The sequence below is a fragment of the Neovison vison genome, chromosome 4 (assembly GCF_020171115.1).
Source record: "Neovison vison isolate M4711 chromosome 4, ASM_NN_V1, whole genome shotgun sequence".
Taxonomy (NCBI): Eukaryota; Metazoa; Chordata; class Mammalia; order Carnivora; family Mustelidae; genus Neogale; species Neogale vison.
Genome location: NC_058094.1, coordinates 194,998,563 through 195,021,032, shown reverse-complemented (window position 1 = coordinate 195,021,032; position 22,470 = coordinate 194,998,563). Strand labels below are relative to the sequence as shown.

Here is a 22,470-nt window from a genome sequence, read left to right as displayed (position 1 = left end):
AGAACAATCTCTGCACTTGGGTTTCTTAAAGATTCCAGTTAGTCACACTATTCTAAGCAACCGTTAAAAGTTCTGCTGGTTTCCCTTTAATCAAGCAGAATCCTTCTACTATGGAAGACATGATCCTTTGCTACCCATGTACCTTTTCAACAAATGTACAAAGTGCCTGTGATCTCTTCTCATCTAGGTCTTTCTTTTAGTTCCTTTAGACCGTTGTATCTTTAGCTCTCTTAATTTCTTAATACATTGTTTTTCAGATTGTATAGTTCTTTTCTCCCAGTAACAGCATAACCAGGTGCCTCTAAGCAGCTAACAGGTTTATTTGTTTATTAAAGAAACTGTTTCATTTGGGTTTGCAAAATGTTTGTTCAAATTGTATCATTCTTTGCTTTTATTAGCTTCTGTAAATAAAAGCTTTTCTTTATGAACAGGGAATAATAACCTATTCTTCAGAAAGGCTGGGTAAAAATATACATACATGTATACCTAATTTTTTTTGTTTAATTAGCAATTTCTCAATAAGAAATTGGTATAATTGTTACAATTGTGATGAGTAAGCTTTTTGGTTTTGAGGGCTTTTTTTTTTTAATTTTTGCAATATCACTGTGGCCTCTGATATTATTTATTTATTCAGTCTTCCATCAGTCTTTTTTTGTTGTTATTGGGGGGGAAGATGTTCAGATTATTTCATATGTAGTCGGTGGGAGCCCCTTCCAAGCTGGATTCTATGTTCTGACATCACCTGTGCGCACTTTCTTAACTCTCTAAAACAAGATGAACCTTTACTTTTGCTCTCTGAGACTTAGAATCAAACTATTTCTTCACAGGGCCCTACTTTCTTTTAGTGGGAAACAGCATTTAGAAGATAAAGTAAGATATGGGCACTAGGTCTGCTGCTAAAGTACTTAGTTCTGAATAATATTAATGCATTTGCTTTTGTCCTATAGTTCACATAAAGGGGTTTGAAAATTACAGTGCCAGTTTTACATTTAACAATAAACTGAATGAAGTTTAAAATTTCTTTGCAGTTCTTTTGTCTTTTAGAACATATTCCACTAAGAGTCAGGATCCTATGTTTAAAAGTTACTTGAAATAGTTCTTTTGTATATGGTTGTGTTCACTTTTCTTTCATTTTTATGAGTTTTCCCCTATTTTAATTTGTGGGAATATGAAACATTTATATGGTTCAAAACTCAAAACTTTATATAAAGTTGTATTCATAAAATGATCCCATCCTTTTTCTTCATTTGTTTTATCCTGTTTTTTTTAAGAATTAACCAAATTCACATACACACATATATCCACCTATTCTTCTGTGTTCAAGTGGTATATGTTACATACTCTATTTTATACCTTTCTCTTTTATGTAATAATATCTCATGAAGATCACTCTTTGGTATTGTACTGGTCATGGTTCTCCAGAGAATTGACTCCTGTTTATGGAGGCTGACAAATCCCAAAATCTGCAGGATGAGTTGACATGCTGGAGACCCAGGAGAACCAGAGGTGTAGTTACAGTCTTAAACCTGGCAGGCTTGAAGGCTAGGAAGGGCGGATGTTTTAGTCTGAGTCTGAAGGCAGGAAAAATTCAGTGTCCCTGTGCTGAGGCAGTCAGGCTGGAGGAGGCTTTCATACTCTGGGGAGGGTTAGCCTTTTGTTCTATGCAAACCTTAAAGTCATTGGATGAGGCCCACCCCCTTATGAAGGACAGTCTGCTTTACTCAGTTTACTAATTTAAATGTTAATCTCATTCATAAACATCCTCACAGAAACACTTAGAATGTTTACCCAGATATCCAGGCACCCCTTGGCCCAGTCAAGTTGACAGCATAAATTAACCAATCACAAGTATATAGATATCTTCCTCATTTTGGTCAGTTATTTATAAGCTTTTCCTGTTACAAATACTGCTATAGTGGATACCCTAGTACGTATTCATTTTGAATTTTTGGCATTGTATCTTTTTAGTTTCCTGGATGTGGAATTGCAAGGGAGAAGAGTAAATGTATATGTGATTTTGTTAGGTATTGTCAAATCACCTTAGATAACCTTAAATAAGGTTAAATCATTTTGCAGTTCCACCAGCAAAAAACAGGAATACCTATTTCTTCACAGTCTCACCTACCTTTTAAAGTTTTGCCAGTTTGATAGGTGGCAACTGGTATCTGTGTGGTTTTATTTTCTCTTGTGAGTGAGGTTAGTATGCTTCATATATTTAAAAATTACCCTTTTTTGTGAGTTATATGTTTATGTTTTGGATACCTCTTTTTCCCATTCCTTTTGGTTCCTTTTATCTTTTTTTTTTTCATAGTTTTTTTTTATATGATTTACAGATATGTGCCCTTTTTCTTTGACCCTTTATATCTTTTGCCATGCAGGTTTTTTGTTTTGCCATGTAGAAGAATTGTTTTTACATAATCAGATATGTACCTCTTTCATTGCTTACAGATTTCAGTTGTCTTAGAAAAGCTCTTCTGATTCCCAGACTATAAGAATTCCTAATAGTAGTTTACTCATTTACTTACTAGTTTTCTTCTAGTAATTGAATGATATCATTTTTTACGTTTAGATCTCTGACCTGTTTGGAATTCATTCTGGTATTTGTTGGGAATTATAGCTCTAACTCCCCCCACCAAGTAATTATCCATTTCCCCAACATGATTTATGAAAAAGTCCCCCTTTTCTGCAGTGATTTGGCATGACATTTATATGCCAAATTGGCCAACTGTATGCTAGAGTTCTGTTTTAGGACTTTGTTGTTTTTCATTGTCTCTATTATTTAATCCATGTTACTCTGTAACATCATCCCCCTACCTCACCCCACCACCTGCACTTCCTTCTCAGGGTTTTCTTGATTCTTCTTCTCTCCTTTTTGTTTTGCTTTTTGTTTTGTTTTGTTTTTTGGCATGTATTTTAGAACCAACTCTTATAACTCAATTTGTAAGTTTTTATTTTTATTGGATTTATATTATTTTTTTAATAACTACAGAAAACTGACATCTTTGTAATGTTGAATCATGTCCATGAAAAAGTTATGTATGTATCTTTCCATTTGATCCACTCTGCTTTTGAGTTGTTCAATAGTATCTTACAATTTTCTGAATATGGGTTATGTGCATTTAACATTTTATTGCTGTGGTAAATATGATCTTCCCTTCCATTATATTAAGAAAGGCTAATATATATATATGTATATATATACATGTATATTATATATACAGATGTTTTTAATTTTTGTATGTTTTACATCTTGTTTTACTGAATTATCTTACTGTTGATACTGGTTTCTTATAGAGTCTTTTGGGTTGTCTAGGTAAACTCATCTGTCACTATACAGAATTTTCTTTCTTTCTCTCTAGTTTTTTTTTCCTTTGGTTTGTTTGTTTTTTCCCTTTTTCTTAAAAAAATTTTTTTTTCTTACTAACATGTATTATTTGCCCCAGGGGTACAGGTCTGTGAATCGTCAGGTTTACACATTTCACAGCACTCACCATATCACATACCCTCCCCAATGTCCATAACCCAGCCACCCTCTCCACCACCATCCCCAGTAACCCTCAGTCTCTTTTGTGAGATTAAGAGTCTCTTATGGTTTGTCTCCTTCCCAATCCCATCTTGTTTCATTTTTTCCTCCCCTACCCCCCAGACCCCTTACTCTGCCTCTCAGATTCCTCATATCAGAGAGATCATATGATAATTGTCTTTCTCTGACTGACTTATTTCACTCAACACAATAGCTTCTAGTTCCATCCACATCATTGCAAATGGCAAGATTTCATTTCTTTTGATGGCTGCATAGTATTCCATCATATATATAAACTACATCATCTTTATCCATTCATCTGTTGATAGACATCTAGGCTCCTTCCATAGTCTGGCTGTTTTGGACATTGCTGGTATAAACATTCGGGTACACATGCCCCCTTGGATCAATACATTAGTATCTTTAGGGTAAATACCCAGTAGTGCGATTGCTGGGTCATAGGATAGCTCTATTTTCAACTTTCTGAGGAACCTCTGTGCTGTTTTGCAGAGTGGCTGCACCAGCTTCCATTCCCACCAGCAGTGTAGGAGGGTTCCCCTTTCTCTGCATCCTTGTCAGCATCTGTTGTCTCCTGACTTGCTAATTTTAGCTATTCTGACTGGCGTGAGGTGGTATCTCACTGTGGTTTTGATTTCTGTTTCCCTGGTGCTGTGTGATGTGGAGCACTTTTTCATTTGTCTGTTGGCCATCTGGAGATCTTCTTTGCAGAAATGTCTGTTCATGTCCTCTGCTCATATCTGGATTGTCTTATTTGTTCTTTGGGTGTTGAGTTTGGTAAGTTCTTTATAGATTTTGAATATTAGCCCTTTATCTGATAATGTCATTTGTGAATATCTTCTCCCATTCTGTCAGTTGTCTTTTGGTTTTGTTGACTGTTTCCTCTGCTGTGCAAAAACTTTTGATCTCGATGAAGTCCCAATAGTTCATTTTTGCCCTTGCTTCCCTTGCCTTTGGGGATGTTTCTAGGAAGAAGTTGCTGCGACTGAGGTCAAAGAGGTTGCTGCTTGTGTTCTCAAGGATTTTGATGGATTCCTTTCTCACATTGAGGCCCTTCATCCATTTTGAGTCTATTTTTGTGTGTGGTGTATGGAAATGGTCCAGTTTCATTTTTCTGTACATGGCTGTCCAATTTTCCCAACACCCTTTGTGGAAGAGACATTTTCCCTTGGACATTCTTTCCTGCTTTGTGGAAGATTAGTTGACCATAGAGTTGAGGGTCTATTTCTGGGCTCTCTATTCTGTTCCATTGATCTGTGTCTCTGTTTCTGTGCCAGTACCATACTGTGTTGATGATGACAGCTTTGTAATAGAGCTTGAAGTCTGGAATTGTGATGCCACCGACTTTGGCTTTCTTTTTCAACATTCCTCTGGCTATTCGGGGTCTTTTCTGGTTCGATATAAATTTTAGGGTTATTTGTTCCATTTCTTCAAAAAAATTGATGGTATTTTGATAGGGATTGCATTAAATGTGTAGATGGCTTTAGGTAGCATAGACATTTTCACAATATTTGTTCTTCCAATCCATGAGCATGGAACATTCTTCCATTTCTTTGTGTCTTCCTCAATTTCTTTCATGAGTACTATATATAGTTTTCTGAGTACAGATTCTTTGCCTCTTTGGTTAGGTTTATTCCCAGGTATCGTACGGTTTTGAGTGCCATTGTAAATGGGAAAGGCTTAATTTCTCTTTGTTCTGTCTTGTGGTTGGTGTATAGAAATGCAACTGATTTCTGTGCATTGATTTTATATCCTGCCACTTTACTGAATTCCTGTATGAGTTCTAGCAGTTGTGGAGTGGAGTCTTTCGGGTTTTCCACACAAAGTATCATATCGTCTGCAAAGAGTGATAGTTTCACTACTTCCTTGCCGATTTGGATTCCTTTAATTTCTTTTTGTTGTCTGATTGCTGAGGATAGGACTTCTAGTAGTACATTGAATAGCAGTGGTGATAGTGGCTATCCCTGGCCTCATAAAATGAGTTTGGAAGTTTTCCTTCCATTTCTATTTTTTGGAATATTTTTTCCTTCCATTTCTATTTTTTGGAATATTTTTTAATTCTTCTTGAAATGTTTGGGAGAATTCCCCCGGGAAGCCGTCTAACCCTGGGCTCTTGTTTGTTGGGAGATTTTTGATGACTGCTTCAATCTCCTTACTGGTTATGGGTCTGTTCAGGTTTTCCATTTCTTCCTGGTTCAGTTTTGGTAGTTTATATGTCTCTAGGAATGCATCCCTTTCTTCCAGATTGTCAGATTTGCTGGCATATAGTTGCTCATCATATGTTCTTATAATTGTTTGTATTTCTTTGGTGTTGGTTGTGATCTCTCCTCTTTCTTTCATGATCTTTTTTAACTTGGGTCCTTTCTCTTTTCTTTTGGATAAGTCTGGCCAGGGGTTTGTCAATCCCATTAATTCTTTCAAGGAATCAACTCCTAGTTTCGTTGATTTGTTCTACTGTTCTTTTGGTTTCTATTTCATTGATTTGTGCTCTGATCTTTATGATTTCTTTTCTGCTGCTGGGTTTAGGCTTTCTTTGCTGTTCTTTCTCCAGCTCCTTTAGATGTAGGGTTAGGTTGTGTCCTTGAGAACTTTCTTGTTTCTTGAGAAAGGCTTGTGTTGCTATATACTTTACTCTTAGGACTGCCTTTGCTGTGTCCCATAGATTTGAACAGTTGTGTTCTCATTATCATTTGTTTCCATGAAGTTTTTCAGTTCTTTAATTTCCTGGTTGACTCATTCATTCTTTAGTAGTATGCTCTTTAGCCTCCAGGTATTTGAGTTCTTCCCTCTTGTGGCTGATTTCTAGCTTCAGAGCATTGTGGTCTGAAAATATGTGGGGATTGATCCCAATCTTTTGGTACCAGTTGAAGCCTGATGTGTGACCATGGTATGATCTATTTTGGAGAATGTTCCATGTGTACTAGAGAAGAATGTGTAATCTTTTGCTTTGGGATGGAATGTTCTGAATATATCTGTGATGTCTGTCAGGTCCAGTTTGTCATTTAAGACCTTTATTTCCTTGTTTATCTTTTCTTTGGATGATCTGTCCATTTCAGTGAGGGGAGTATTAAACTCCCCTACAATTATGTCTTATTATCTATGTGTTTCTTTGATTTTGTTTTTAATTGGTTTATATATTCGGCTGCTCCCATGTTAGGGGTATAGATATTTAACATTGTTAGATCTTCTTGTTGAACAGACCCTTTGAGTATGATAATAGTGTCCTTCCTCATCTCTTATTACAGTCTTTGGCTTAAAATCTTAAGGATTGCCACCCCAGCTCTTTGTTTGATGGCGCTTAGCATGGAAAATTGTTTTCTATCCCCTCACTTTTTTTTTTTTTTTAAGATTTTGTTTATTTATTTGACAGAGAGAGATTACAAGTAGGCAGAGAGGCAGGCAGAGAGAGAAGAGGAAGTAGGCTCCCCGCTGAGCAGAGAGCCCCATGTGGGACTCGATCCCAGGACCCCGAGATCATGACCCAAGCCGAAGGCAGTGGCCCAACCCACTGAGCCACCCAGGCGCCCCTCTACCCCCTCACTTTAAATCTGGAGGTGTCTTTGGGTCTAAAATGAATTTCTTATAGATAGCATATTGATGGGTTTTGGTTTTTTATCCATTCTAATACCTTGTGTCTTTGAATGGGGCATTTAGCCCCATTACATTCAGGATACCTACTGAAAGATAGGATTTTAGTGCCATTGTATTGCCTGTAAGGTGACAGTTACCTATACATTGTCTCTGTTCCTTTCTGTTCTATTTTAGGCTCTCTCTTTGCTTAGAGGACCCCTTTCAATATTTCTTGCAGGACTAGCTTGACGTTTGCAAATTCTTTTAGTTTTTGTTTGTCCTGGAAGCTTTTTATCTCTCCTTCTATTTTCAATGATAGCCTAGCTGGATATCGTATTCTTGGCTGCATGTTTTTCTTATTTAGTGCTCTGAGTAAATCATGCCAGTTCTTTCTGGCCTGCCAAATAGGTCTCTGTGGATAGGTCTGCTGCCAATCTAATATTTTTATCATTGTATATTACAGACTTCTTGTCCTGAGGTGCTTTCAGGATTTTCTCTTTGTCACTAAGACTTGTAAGTTTTACTATTAGATGACAGGGTGTGGACCTATTTTTTTTATTTTGAGGGGGTTCTCTGTGCCTCCTGGATTTTACTGGTTGTTTTCTTTGCCATATTAGGGAAATTCTCCACTATAATTTGTTCCCGTATACCTTCTGCTCCCCTCTCTCTTTCCTCTTCTTCTGGAATCCCCATTATTTTAATACTGTTTCATCTTATAGTATCACTTATCTCTCAAATTCTCCCCTCGTGGTCCAGTAGTTGTCTCTCTTTTGTTCAGCTTCTTTATTCTCCATGGTTTGGTCTTCTATATCACTAAATCTCTCTTCTGCCTCATTTATCCTAGCAGTAAGAGCCTCTGTTTTTGTTTTTTTGTTTTTTTTTTTAAAGATTTTTTATTTATTTATTTGACAGACAGAGATCACAAGTAGGCAGAGAGGCAAAGAGAGAGAGAGGAGGAAGCAGGCTCCCTGCTGAGCAGAGAGCCCGATGCAGGACTCAATCCCGGGACCCCGAGATCATTACCTGAGCCAAAGGCAGCAGCTTAACCCACTGAGCCACCCAGGCGCCCAGAGCCTCTGTTTTTTATTGCATCTTATTAATACCTTTCTTGATTCCAGCTTGGTTAGATTTTAGTTTTTTTATTTCTCCAGAAAGGGCTTTTATTTCTCCAGACAGGGTTTCTCTAATATATTCCATGCCTTTTTCGAGCCCAGTTAGCACCTTGAGAATCGTCATTCTGAACTGTAGTTCTGACATATTCTTAATGTCCATATTGATTAGGTCCCTAGCCTTCAGTACTTCCTATTGTTCTTTATTTTGTGGTGAGTTTTTCCGCATTGTCATTTAATCCAGATAAGAATATATGAATGAGAGAATAAAATACTGAAAGGGTGGCAAAGACCCCAGAGAAATGTACGCTAACGAAATCAGATGAGATCCCAAATTGGGGGGAGAAAAAAGGAGTTAAAAAGTAATTTTAAAAAATTTAAAAATGCATACATATATATATAATATATGTATAATGTATGTACATATATATAATACATATATACACATACATACATACATACATACATTTATGTTAGACTGGTTAGTAGAACTGAGCCAGCCACTTGATTTGGGGTTTATTTTGGTCTCTTGGAAGAAACTACCTCCCAACATTTTAAAGAAAGAAAAACGTGATATATACCAAAATAAGAGTAAACATGATGAAGGGATGGAATATGACTGTAAAGATGAAGATAAAAATAAATTCTGAGAAAGGAATTGGTAAGATAAGTTGGTTGGAAAAAGAAAAAGAAAGTGGAGAGAATTTGCTCGGGCTGGAGACTAGAACAAAGCCCTTTGGTAGATTTAGGGTATATTTTGATCTGTTGGAAGAAATTGTATCCCAAAGGTTTTTTTTATAAGAAAAAGCCCTCTATGTATACAAAAAATAAAGTTAGATACAATGAAGGGTAAAATATTTTTATGATAATGAAGGTTTATAAAAATATTTTTTTTAAAAAAAAAGGTATTGTTAAGATAAACTAGTTAAGAATGTTAAAAAAGGAAAGAGGAAAAGTTAAAAAAAATTAGAATAAGGAAAAAATAAAATTAAAGAAATTTAATTAACTTTGCAAGACTAAAGAATCATGGGGAAAAAGCCATGAATTCCATGCTTTTCTTTCTCCTCCTCTGAAATTCCTCTGTTCTCCTTGGTCAGTGAGCTTGGTCATGGCTGGCTGTTCTTGCTCATCTTCTGGGGGAGGTGCCTGTTGCAGTGAATTTGAAATGTCTTTGCCCAAGGCAGAATTGCACAGCCCTTGCCAGGGAGCGGGCTAATTAATTTGCTCAGGTTCGCTCTCGGGAACCTTTGTTACCTGAATGGTTTTCATAGAGCTCTGGAGGATGGGAATGAAAATGGCAGCCTCCCAATCTCTGGCCTGGAGGAGCAGAGAGCTCGGGGCCCCACTCCTCCTTGTGCCTTTGGAGAAAGGTGGTAAATCACTCCCATCTCCCTGGTCTCTGGCCACGCTCCAAGTTCACCCGGCCTGTGACCGAGCGTTTCTATCTCTGACACACAGCCCATTTGGAGTCTCCAAACCCAGCAGCTTCTTGCCTCCAGAGAAGGAAGGTGAATCTCCCCAGATGGGACACTTGTGGTGTTCCTGCTCAACTGTGCTGTTTATGGTAACCCCAAGCTGAGAGAGCTCATCACTCAGTAGTCGGTTTCTCTGCTCTGATACCTGTGAGCTCTGCTACACTCAAGACACCCCCATCCTTCTGTGACCCCACGGGACCTGAAACCACACTGTCCCCATGAGGGCTCCACCCCCACTCTGGAGCGATGTCCCTCAGTGGAGCAGACATAACAGTTCAGATTTTGTGCTCCATTTCTCCACCGCTTGCTGGGAGCCAGCCCCATGCCCGTGGTCTCTCTTCCTGTAGCTTTGGATTGGCTTCTCCGCAAGGTCTACCTTTCAGAAAGTGGTCGATTTTCTGTTTCTAGAATTGTTGCTCTTCTCGTTGATCTCCTGTTGGGTTTGTAGGTGTTCAGAATGGTTTGATAACTATCTAGCTGAACTCCTGTGACCTGATGTCGTCTCAGTCTGCTACTCCTCTGCCATTTTGACTCCTCTTCTCTTTCTCTCTAGTTCTTTTGACCAATGCTTTTTTCTGTTGTCTGTTGCATACTTTTGCATTATTAATTTAGCAATCATGTGTTTGGTGTGTCGCCATTAAAAACATTACTGGCTTTTTGGCTGATATGTATGTATAATTTTACGGTTAGGAAGTATTCACCATTGCCTATTTTACTGAGTGTTTTGTTTGTTTGTTTGTTTTGTTTTTTGTTTTTTCCAATTTATTTATTTTCAGAAAAACATTATTATTTTTTCACCACACCCAGTGCTCCATGCAAGCCGTGCCCTCTATAATACCCACCACCTGATGTTTTTATTAGGAATAGGTGTTGAATTTGCTGAATGTCCTTTCAGCATCTGTGGAGATGAATATGAGTCTCTTTAAATTTATGAATGCAGTGAATTATATTAATGGATTTAAATTTATAGGTGAAGGACTTTTTGTTTTATTTTGTTCTGCTTTTATTGCATTATGATTGGATGATTTCATCCGTTTTATTTTTTTTCTGTGACTCTTACTGTGGTTTTCTTCATGACATAATACATATGTATGGTAATTTTTATGAATATTCAGTGTGCACTCAAAAAGAAGCTATACTTTGTATTAGAGAGCAAAGTTTGTTATGTTAATAAGATAAACTTTATTCTGCTCCTTCTGGCTTTTCTGCTCTTGCCTAATATTCATTCAGTTGATTGAATTGTGTCTTAAAGTTCCCTATTGTTAGTTGTGTCTATTTTCTCCATGCATCTCATGGAGTTTCTGCTTTGTGAAGATGGCTGCTATGATAAATGGCACATAAATATTCATAACTATTGCATTTTCTTTGGAAATTGTGGCCTTCACCATTATAAAGTTTCCTGTTTTTATTCATTACCAGTCTCTTCATTAACATTTCTCAATCATCTCATGGATGAAATTCATCTTCCAGTAAATCCTTTAAGAACAGCTTGCAACTATGATGTTCCCTGAGTTCTTACATACCAAAAGCTATCTTTCTATAGTTTTGTTACAAATTGCACAGCTTAGCTAGATAAAAATCCTTGACTCACACCTTCTTTCCTTCAGCTTCTGAAAACAATGTTTCTCTGCTTTAGTCTTATTTTCTGTCTTCTTTCCATGTACTCCCTACCCTCTCCTCTTTTCTCCTTCATTCTCTGCTGAACTGTTTGGGAGTCAGTTGCAGAAATCAGAAGACTTTCATTCCTAATACTTTAAATTGTGTCATTGCACTTAGTTGAGGTAAATTCTTTAGCTTTCTCTCTTTCTCTTTCTTTCTCTCTCTCTCTCTCTCTCTTTGTTTCAAGTTTTTATTTAAATTCTAGTTAGTTAACATATAGTGTAATATTAGTTTCAGGAGTAGAATTAGTGATTCATCACTTAAATTTAATGCCCTGTGCTCCTCACAACAGATGCCCTCCTTAATGCCCATCACCCATTTTATTTATTTATTAAGATTATAGTCATTTTTTAGAGATTTATTTATTTAAAAAATTTGTAAAGATTTTATTTATTTACTTGAAAAAGAGCAAGAGTGAGAGTGAGTACACAGAGGGAGAGTGAGTACACAGAGGGAGAGTCCACTGAGCAGAGAGCCTGACGCAGGGCTCAATCCCAGGACTCCCAAGATCATGACCTGAGTCAAAGGCAGATGCTTAACCAACTGAGCCACCCAAGCACCCCATAAAGATTTATTTATTTATTTGAGAGAGAATGTGTGTGTGAGCTGGGGGAGGAGCAGAGAGAATCCTAAAGCCAACTTCCAGGTGCACTGGGCTTGATCCCAGGACTGAGCAGCAATCAAGAGTCAACCACTTAATGGAGTGATCACTTAGGTGCCCCCCCTTTTTTTAGATTTTATTTATTTGAGAGAGAGAGAAAGCAAGCATGAGTGGGATAAGGGTCAGCAAGAGAAAAGCAGACTCCCCATTAAGCAGGGAGCCCACCCCCTTAACCAACTGAGCCCATCCAGGCACCCCACCCATCACCCATTTAGCCCAACCCTCTACTCACCTTCCCTCCAGTAACTCTGTTTGTTCTCTTGTTAAGCAAAATAAGTCAGAGAAAAACAATACCATTTGATTTCCCTCATATGTGGAATCTCCTTTTTTTTCTTTTTCTTTTATAAAATTTTACAAATTTTACAGACTCTCAGTTTGGATTTGTATGGTTGTTTTTTTGTGATTAGATTTAAGCATATTAGCAGGAATATCACATAGGTGGTATTGTGTCCTCAGTGTATTACATCAGGGGGCATGTGAGATCTGTTCTGAACTGAGGGTTTTTTCCTTTCAAGTAAACTTTATTTTTTAGTGCAATTTTAGGGTCACAGCAATATTGAGCAGAAAGCACAATTCCCATGTACACCCAACCCACACATATGCACAATATCCTCCACTATCAACATAGTGGTACACTATAGTAGTACATTTATTGTAATTGATGAACCACATTGACATATCATTATCACCCGGAGTCCATAGTTTGTTTACATTAGGGTTTGCTTTTGGTGTTGTATATTCTGTGGGTTTTGACAAATGTATAATGATAAGTATTCACCAGTATAGTATCACACAGAATATTTTCACTGCCCTAAAAATCCTCTCTACTTTATCTGCATATCCCTTCTTTCCCCATACTCCTGACAACCACAGATGTTTTTAACTCTTTCCATAGTTCTGCATTTTGGAATGTCAAAAAGTTGGAATCACAATATATAGCCTTTTCATATTGACATCTTCACTTAATAATGTGCATTTAAGGTTCTTCATTATCTTTTCATGGCTCAATAGCTCATTTCTTTTTAGCACTAAGTAATAATCCATTGTTTTGCTATACCACAAGTTCTTTCTTTATTCATCTACTAAAGGACATCTTGATTGCTTCCAAGTTTTGGCAGTTATGAATAAAATTGCTGTAAACATCAATCTGCAGGTTTTTGTGTGGAAGTGAGTTTTCATTTTGGGGGGGGGGCAAATATCAAGGAGTGTGATTGCTGTATTGTATGGTAAAAATGTGTTTAGTTTTTCACTTTGTATTCCCACTAGTAACGAATAAGAGTTCTTGTTGCCCCACATCTTTATCAGCAGTTGGTGTTTTGTTCGTTTGTTTTTTTAAAGATTTTCTTTACTTATTTGACAGAGAGAGGTCACAAGTAGGCAGAAGCAGGCAGAGAGAGAGGAGGAAGCAGACTCCCCACTGAGTAGAGAGCCCAATGCGGGGCTCGATCCCAGGACCCAGAGATCATGACCTGAGCCGAAGGCAGAGGCTTAACCCACTGAGCCACCCAGGCACCCCAGCAGTTGGTGGTTTTAATGTTCAGGATTTTGTCTATGCTATTTGGGTATAGTAGTATATTGCAGTTTTAATTTGCATTTCCCTAATGACATATGACCTGGATCATCTTTTCATATGCTTATTTCCTACCTGTATATCTTCTGTGGTAAGGTATCTTTTTTTGTTTTTTAATTTATTTATTTTTTCCAGCGTAACAGTATTCATTATTTTTGCACCACACCAGTGCTCCATGCAATTCGTGCCCTCTCCAATACCCACCACCTGGTTCCCCCAACCTCCCACCCCCTGCCCCTTCAAAACCTTCAGATTGTTTTTCTTAGTCTCTTATAGTTCACCTCCCCTTCCAATTTCCCTCAACTCCCTTCTCCTCTCCATCTCCCTTTATCCTCCATGCTATTTGTTATGCTTGTGGTAAGGTATCTGTTCAGGGTTGGGGTTTTTTTGTTTGTTTGTTTATTTTCTTATTATTAAGTTTTAAGAGTTCTTAGTATATTTCAGATAGGAGTCCTTCATCAGCTATGCCTTTGCAGGGATTTTCTCTCAGTCTGTGGCTTGTGTTCTCATTCTTTTCTTATTCTCTCATTCTCTTCTGCAGAGCAGTTTTTAATTCTAATGAAGTCTAATTCTCAGTTCTTTCTTTCATGCATCTTGACTTTGGTGTTATATCAGAAAAGTCATTGCCAAGCCCGGGTCACCCAGATTTTCTCCTAGGAAATTTATAAAACCCTTTAAGAGTTTATAGGTTTGTGTTTTACTGTGATCCATTTTGAATAAATTGTTGTGAAGGGTGTAATGTCTATGTTTAGGTTCATTTTTTGGTATTTAGTTGTCATTCCAGCAACATTTGGTGAAAAGACTGTCTTTACCCCCATTGTATTGCTTTGCTCTTTTGTTCCATTCTTTTACCAACACCACACTCTTCTGATCACTGTAACTTTCTAGTAAGTTATAGGAAGTCAGATAGTGGTCAGTCCTTCAATATTGTATTGGCTATTCTGGGTCTTTTACCTCTCCATATAAACTTTAAAATTGGTTTGTTGGTATCCACAAAATAATTTGCTGTGATTTTGATTGGGATTGTATTGAATTTGTAGATCAATTTGGGAAGGACTGCTGTTGTGACTGTATTGTATCTTCCTATTCATATTTATGGAATATCTTTCCATTATTTATTCCTTTTTGCTCTCAGTTTTATTTCACATTTGAAATGTTCTTTCATATCTGCAGTTGCTTACTAAATTATGTGTAATTTTCTCTTTTATGGCTGTTTTTGGCTCTGTGTTTTTGAGAATTTTCATTCACTGAAAAGTTTTGATTATTTTTCTCTTTCCCTCTAATAGAACCTTTTCTGGTTTCTGGGTTCATTGGGCAGGTAGGTAGATAGGAGTTTGTGTGGATTACTCTGTTCTTTAAATCCAAAGAACCTTGCTTGTTTGCCACAAATACAAGAGTATGGTTCCCTTAATAAATATTGTCCTCTTTTTTGGTCTGACGTATGATTTTCTTACTATGTGTAGATTATAACATCTCATTATCCTTAATTGCTTCATTTTTTTCGTTTATCATCAAGTCTCCAGAGATACCTCCTTTTTTCAAGGTGCCTCTTTTCTTTCCTGGAAGCAATTTTTTCAAGGCTCTTCTTTTTGGTGACATATACTTTTTGTGTATGTCTGTGTATGATGTCCTCTTGACCTTCCAGTGGCTAATGCTCTAGTTCACAATGTCCCAAATCTTTTCTTAAAATTTCCGACTCAGAGTTGGACCCCTCTCTTGGATAGTATATCTTACTGGTGTTAATCTGTTTTTTTGCCACTTTTAAGACCCCATGATATCTTACCCTCTTTTTATAGAGTCATCATCTGACTGTACTTTGGGGGACTCCAAAGCCAGTTCAGTTGGCCTCTGGTTTTTATTTTCCATTTACATCTAAAATGAAGTGCTATTCTGGTTCCCAGTTATGCCATAGGCATGAACTGTATATGCTTTTATTGCTACACTGAAATATCTATATATTCTTTGGAAAGTGTATAGGGAGATTGGAATTTAGATGGCTGATATTTTATGAGAATCTGGAATTCCAGCTCTGTAAGTATTTTGCTACGAAGTTTCTAGATAACTATGATGTTAAACCATGTAAAATTTCTATTTTTGTAATTCAAGAATTCTTGAATATCAGTAGTTGTATATGGTGCTACCCAATAGAAAGGTAAGCAAGCTCTTTACTCTTGTGTTTCATGCCTTAGTGAAATGTTACATATTGGAGAGGCATTGTTTTTAGTATTCATTCTAAGGTTGTAAAGGCTACATTTTTTTTTTATCAATTTTACTGAGGTTTAATTATATACAACAAAATGGCACCGATTTTAGCATACAATTCAGTGGATATGGACAATTTTTACACTTCTGTAACCATCACCACCACTGTATTTACATCACATTAAAAAGCTCCATTCAGCACTTTTGCAGTTTTAGCCCCACCCCAGGAAATCTGTGAACTGCTTTCTGTCATTAAATTAGATGTCTGAAGTCTACATCTTTAAATTAGCCTTTGAATCTTGCCGGATTTGAGGCTTGCTTATTACTCCAGTATCAACTAGTTACCTTTCCCTGCTATATTTGTGTTGGCCTCAGGGCATTTTTACTTGCGAGTCTATCCATCCGTTTTCTACTGGGCACTTTACATTTCACGTACCTTGAATGGGTGTCCGTCTCTGCAGGATCCACGAAGCTTTTATTTTCTGTGCTTATATTCATGCTATTCTCTCAGCCAGGAAATCACTTACCCCTAAACTAACATTCTTCCTTGCCTGATTTATTCCTACTCATATTTTTAAAGTCAGCGTATATTACTGATTGGGTTGTCTATCAATTGTATTTTGTCTTTATCAATTTTGTTTTCTTTATTGTTGTATAATTGTCATCATTACTCTGAACTCCTTGGGGACAGCAGTGACTTCTTCAATTTGTTTTCACATCACAGATGTGCCTGGCACATGGGAGCTCTCTGTTCTTAATATTTAATAAATATTTGATTTATGGAATGGGTTTTAACTCCTGTATATAAGAATTAAAACTAAGTCTACATAGGAAAAATTAAAGAAGTCTTTTTTTTTTTTTTCTAAAAAGTCTTCATAGTAGTTACTAAAAAAACTAAAGTTGAACGAATAGCATCCTTTAGGAGGAGAGGTGGGCATTAGACCATAGTTCTGCTTGCAGAAACCAGTTTTAAGTTAATGCTTCAATTCTTCTTTTGCCATATATTTCTAGAAATTCACCAAGCAGTGTCTGTGGAGAAAAATAGTCTAGCTTTGTTCAAATATGATCTCTATGTACTAATAATGTGTTTTAAAGATCTAAAAAGAAAAATTTTTAAGATTCCATTCTCCTGCATTTTAAGTAGCTTTGATAATTATATCAGTTGTTTTCACATGTGTATTTCCTATCACAGTGTAAACTCAAGGGCCAGAGCTAGATTAGTCTGTTTTACCTTAAGATTCCTTTCTTTAATAGCTAATAAATATTTGATTTGATTCTGTGATTCATGTTTGTTGTCCTATTACATACCCAGGCATGGTACCCTACTATATTCACTCTAAAATTGTATTAGGTATGAAGAAAATTGTTTATAAGGTTATGTTGATGAAGTTCTAGATCCTAGGTGAGGTTCGGTGGGCTGAGGTCCAGAGCCGATGACCAAGAAAGAATTCTTGAGACATCTTTGGTGCAAAATGGTGGTTTATTAAAGCACGGGGACAGGACCCGTGGGCAGGCAGAGATGCAGCCACCCCCGGTTGTGAGGGATGGCAGGTTATGTACCCTGCAGTTGGGGGAAGGTGAGGGGAAGAGAGGTTTCAACGGAGTTTTCATATGCTAAAGAGGGCCTACAAGGTGCCAGGATGTCAGAGGCCTACCTGAGGCCTTGCCCTTGCAGCTTGATAGGCTTGATCAATGTAGTCTTTAGACCAGCTATTAACTTTAAGATAGCTGGGAGACTTTTTGGTGGGATGTCACAATCCTGCTATCAATCGTCTTTGTTACTGAGATTTAGGACGTTTGTAAGCCAAGGGAGACTCCTGTCTAGCAGGATTGTGAGCTCTGCAAGTTAACTATTTGCTTATTGTTCATGGCAGTCAGGGCTGCCTGAGGGATGCTACACAAATGACAGACAGGGAGCGGATGGAGAGGGGGGTGCAAGGCGCCAGCTTTTGTTTGGTCTTCAGCCAGCCCCGTGCTCCCTCATCAATGTAAGTCATCAGTTTCTGATTCTGGATAGCAACCTGATGTGTTCTAAACTGTATGATCTTAAAATGATACAGCTTCAAAAATGCTTCATTTTAATAGTGAAAGAATTGGGACAAGCAGGAATGATCTCTTGTTGATGGTTAAGAATAATTTCTAGGTGTTACAGAAACCACTCTTAAATTCAAACTTTTGTTCTCTGAATGTTTACCTGTAATGACAGTACCATTTTTACCTGAACTAGATTTTTGTTCCCTTCTCTCACAGCAAATAAGATTAATGATTCTTAATATGTTGACATCCTGACTTTGTTTTCATAAACCAACAGGGATCTAAGAAACAACTATTAGGGTATCTGTCTGTCACCAGCAAAGCTAGCTCAGAATTAACTGTAATGACTATTCTTTTTGTATGCTCTCACTGAATAGCAGAGCTATCTAAGCTTTTCTGGAGGAACTTAAGTTTTAGTTAAGAATACAGTTCAGCAAAACATACAGACACATCAGTACCCTTGAAAACATACTTTTTTTTTTTTTCTAAATGAGAGAGCACACAAATGGGAGAGACAGAGGGATAGAATCCAAAGCAGACTCTGCTGAACATGGAGATCTCATGATCAATCTCATAACCCTGAGATAACCACCTGAGCTGAAACCAAATCAGATGCAAACCAACTGTGCATCCCAGGCGCTCCAACATACTCTTTATTTATTAAATATAATCTATGATTATACTTTGTTGTATGGTAGTTAAAAGTGCTATAGGTGCTCAAACTTAACCTCTATGTGACATTTTCTTTCTTTCTTTTTTTTAAATTTATGTATTTGACAGAGAGAGAGAGATCATAAGTAGGCAGAGAGAGGGAGGGAAGCAGGCTCCCTGCTGAGCAGAGAGCCCCATGTGGGGCTGATGTGGGGCTCGATCCCAGCATCCTGGGATCAGGACCTAAGCCAAAGGCAGAGGCTTTAACCCACTGAGCCACCCAGGTGCCCATCTATGTGACATTTTCAAAGTAAGAATTTATAATTGAAATTTCTCGTTTTGATTAATAAAGGCTAATGTTTTCCCACTTTGTTTTATATTTATCTTTAGTGTTTTAAAATATAATTTCATTTTGCCTTGTAGTGTATGCAGAGAATATTTCCAAAATGGTGGGAAGAGAAAAGCACTTGAAAAAGATGAAAAAAGAGCTGTACTCGCCACTAAGACCACTCCAGCCTTAAATACACACGAGTCTTCTAAACTTGAAGGTCATTTAACCAACCTCAGCTTTACAAACCCTGAATTTATAACTGAGTAAGTATACTTTTTCTACTCCAGTTATTAACGTCATCCTGGATAGCTGTATAAATAATGTAAAATAGTGTAATGATTTACCATAAGTAGTGGGCTGTTTGCTTGCTCCCCTGATAATAGATTAGGCTGAAAATACATATTTGTAATATTACTAGGTAAAAAACTAGCATAAATTTTAAGGGATATCTGGAAAACTAGTGGTTCTTTAATAGATTATATTCAGGAAAAAAGAAAAAGAATAATTTCTTAAATGTAATCACTCTTATGGGAATCAAAGAATCAAAATAACAAAATCCATTTTAAACTGTGTTTAATTTAAAGTCAGTATCCACTAATTAAAAAATCACAAGGAATAATGGAAGATTATTAATAGAGCCAATTGCCATTGTTTTATTGTTAATAGGAAAATCTGCCTACTAGTAATATATGTATGCGTAGGCACAAATTTTACTTATTTAGTAAGTAATTGGATATTTTCCAGTTTTATTGAGATAAAATATTGTGTAAGTTTAAGGTATACAACATGACTTGATATATGTAAATATTGTAAAATGATTACAAGTTTGGTTACTGTCCATCACCTCACAGTTATAATTTTTTTTCTTGTGATAACTTTTAAGATCCATTCTTTTAGCAACTTTGAAATATACAATGTAGTGTTAACTATAGTTGTCATGGTATACCGTTCATCCCTTTAACTTACATATAACTGAAAGTTTGTATCTTTCACCCAATTTCTCTACTCCAGCCCTTATCACCCCCTCTAGTAACCACGGTTACATCTGTTTCTATGAGTTTAGTTTCTCTTAGATTCCATATATAAGTATTTGTCTTAGATTGTCTTTCTCTGACTTAATTCACTTAGCATAATGGCCTGAAGATCTGTCCATGTTGTTAAAAATGGCAGGATTTCATTCTTTTTTATGGGTGAATAGTATTTTGTTCTATATTTATATATATAAGCACATAAGTATTACAATCTAACGAATAGTAGTATTAAAATTATTTATATACCTTAGTACCAGAATTGTAGTATGAAATAATACTTTATTAATCTCTTGAAAATGCTACACTTGAATAATTCTAGAAACATTCTTGACACTGAAAGCTAACCATGAAAATAAAATGAATTAGCTTTTTAACAATTTAATTTTATAGATATCGAACATAGTGTTACCTCTGGCTACTTTGATTTTACACCATGTTGACAATACTCTCTAATCAGTTGTAAGCAGTTTCATTTGAAAACTAATTGAATGCATTTGATTAGTTCAGTAGGAAAGGATTAAGGCATCTTTTTTTACCTTTTTTCAAAGGTTACTACAGAGCTTACAAAGCATAGTGACTTACTGAACATCCTGTAACTCAGAGTGTTATGAACATTCTTGAATATTTTTAAAATGACAATATAAAAATATCGTTACACTGCTATCAAAGACAGGTACATCTAGAAAATATCAACCCTTGAATTTCTATGTGGTTCTTTTTTATAGTATTTTACTGTTGAGATTACCTTACTTGTATCACTGTCATATTTTTCCTTACTTCTCTAAACATGTTTTCTTTTAATTCTTGGAACATTTTTATAATAGTTAATTTGAAGTCTTTGTTAAATTCAACATTTGAGCTTACTCAGAGTAATTTTTTTATTTACTATTTTTCCTGGGTATGCACCACACTTTCCTGTTTTTGTTTGTATGTCTCATAATTTGTTAAAAGTCACCCAATGTATTTTTGATAATACATTGTGGAAACTCATTTGGGGTTTTTCCCCAAAGTAGGATGGTGGTAGTGGTTTTTTAGTAATTTGCTAGGGCTAGGGCTTAATCTGTGGGATCTGCCTTCTTTAAAGCTTGTATGGTATTGTCATTTTTACTTTTTAGGCTTGTTTCCTCTGCATAGTATAGTGGTCATTGATAGCACAGGTTCTACCCGAATATCTCAAGCCAGATAGGCTTCTGCCCTCTACGAGTGGGTGTGTGTTGATTAGGGAGTGCTTTAAAAACTTAGGCAGTTTTCCAGACTCCCTAACCATATACTTTTCACCAGACCCTCTTGGAGCTCCTGTGCATGTTCACTTAGTCTCCAGATCATTCAAGGCTATGTGGAGACCTTATGCAGCCCCTATATGCCTTTCTCATTTTCAGGACTTTCTAGTTAAATTTTTTACTAATTCTCCAGTCTGCACGTAGCTCAGCCCAACTAAAGTTGCAACCTCAGACTAGCATAGCTGCTGACTTTCTGTTTGTTTTCTACTTTTACTGATAATGCCCTGTGTGGGTTTTTGACCCTTTGCTTCAAATCAAGTTAGCCCCTTCCAGCAGTGAAGCTGTTGACTTTCATCACCATCCCTGTCCTTGAAGAATTTCTATATCAACTAACCAAGGGGTGGGGGTGATAAGAGTAGCTTTAGGCAAATAGATCCTACTGTTCTTAACTTAGGATCAGCTTGTTTGAATGAATAAATAATTCATTGTTTATGAACAATTGTTTGCCTTTGTTTGAGTATAAAACTCAAGGAGTTTCTTAAGGAGTGGATTTGCACTTCTACCCTGCCAGAATCAAGAAAAGAGAATCTGAAGCAGACCCCATGTTGAGTGCAGAGCCTGAGATGGGGCTTGATCTTGAAACCCTGAGATTATCACCCGAGCAGAAACCAAGAATCTGCTGCTTAATTGACCGTGCCACCCAGCTGCCCCTCCAGTTTAGTTTAAAGGAGAAAAATTAGTTAGGTTTAAGTATTTGAAAGAAAGTTTCCAAATATGATTGTTGTGGGTCAAGAGTTACTTAGTATTGAAATTAAACATTGAAACAAGTTATCAAACCTGGCTAGGCTTAGATTTTCTTCATTCTAAAAAGTCTGGACTCCTTCATATACCATCTGGACCCAACACGTGTATGTAAACATTATTCCTCCTGCTTTTGCCATTTTTGCAGCCTTTATTCTAGTCATATAGAACTGTTTAAATTCCCCTAGTGGTACATGCTTGCTCTTACTTTCTGGCGGTTGAAAGAATAACATGTCCTCTTTCTTAAAGATTTTTTTTTTTTTTTAAGATTTTATTTATTTATTTGACAGAGAGAGAGATCACAAGTAGGCAGAGAGGCAGGCAGAGAGAGAGAGGAGGAAGCAGGCTCCCCGCTGAGCAGAGAGCCCGATGCGGGCACCTGGATGGCTCAGTGGGTTGAGCCGCTGCCTTCGGCTCGGGTCGTGATCACATGTCCTCTTTCTGATAAACTATTGCTGTATTATATTAGGCTATATTTGAAATACCTTGCTTCCCAGAACTTAATTCAAACTTCCTAAAAGAAATGATAACTCTTTGATACCAATATTAAACGTTTTTATAAATAGTTCTATTAGTGTACTTATAATATTGTACTAAAACCACTATTGAATATTT

The 22,470-nt window shown here is 36.8% G+C and overlaps 1 protein-coding gene across 1 annotated transcript in view; it reads left to right on the top strand.

Moving 5' to 3' along the window:
* BMT2 (base methyltransferase of 25S rRNA 2 homolog) overlaps window positions 1-22,470 on the top strand; it is a 104,389-nt gene that overhangs the window by 19,069 nt on the left and 62,850 nt on the right. The window contains exon 3 of the mRNA XM_044246405.1: window positions 18,896-19,066. Coding sequence (XP_044102340.1) covers window positions 18,896-19,066 — 171 coding nt within the window. The remainder of the gene's footprint in view (window positions 1-18,895; window positions 19,067-22,470) is intronic.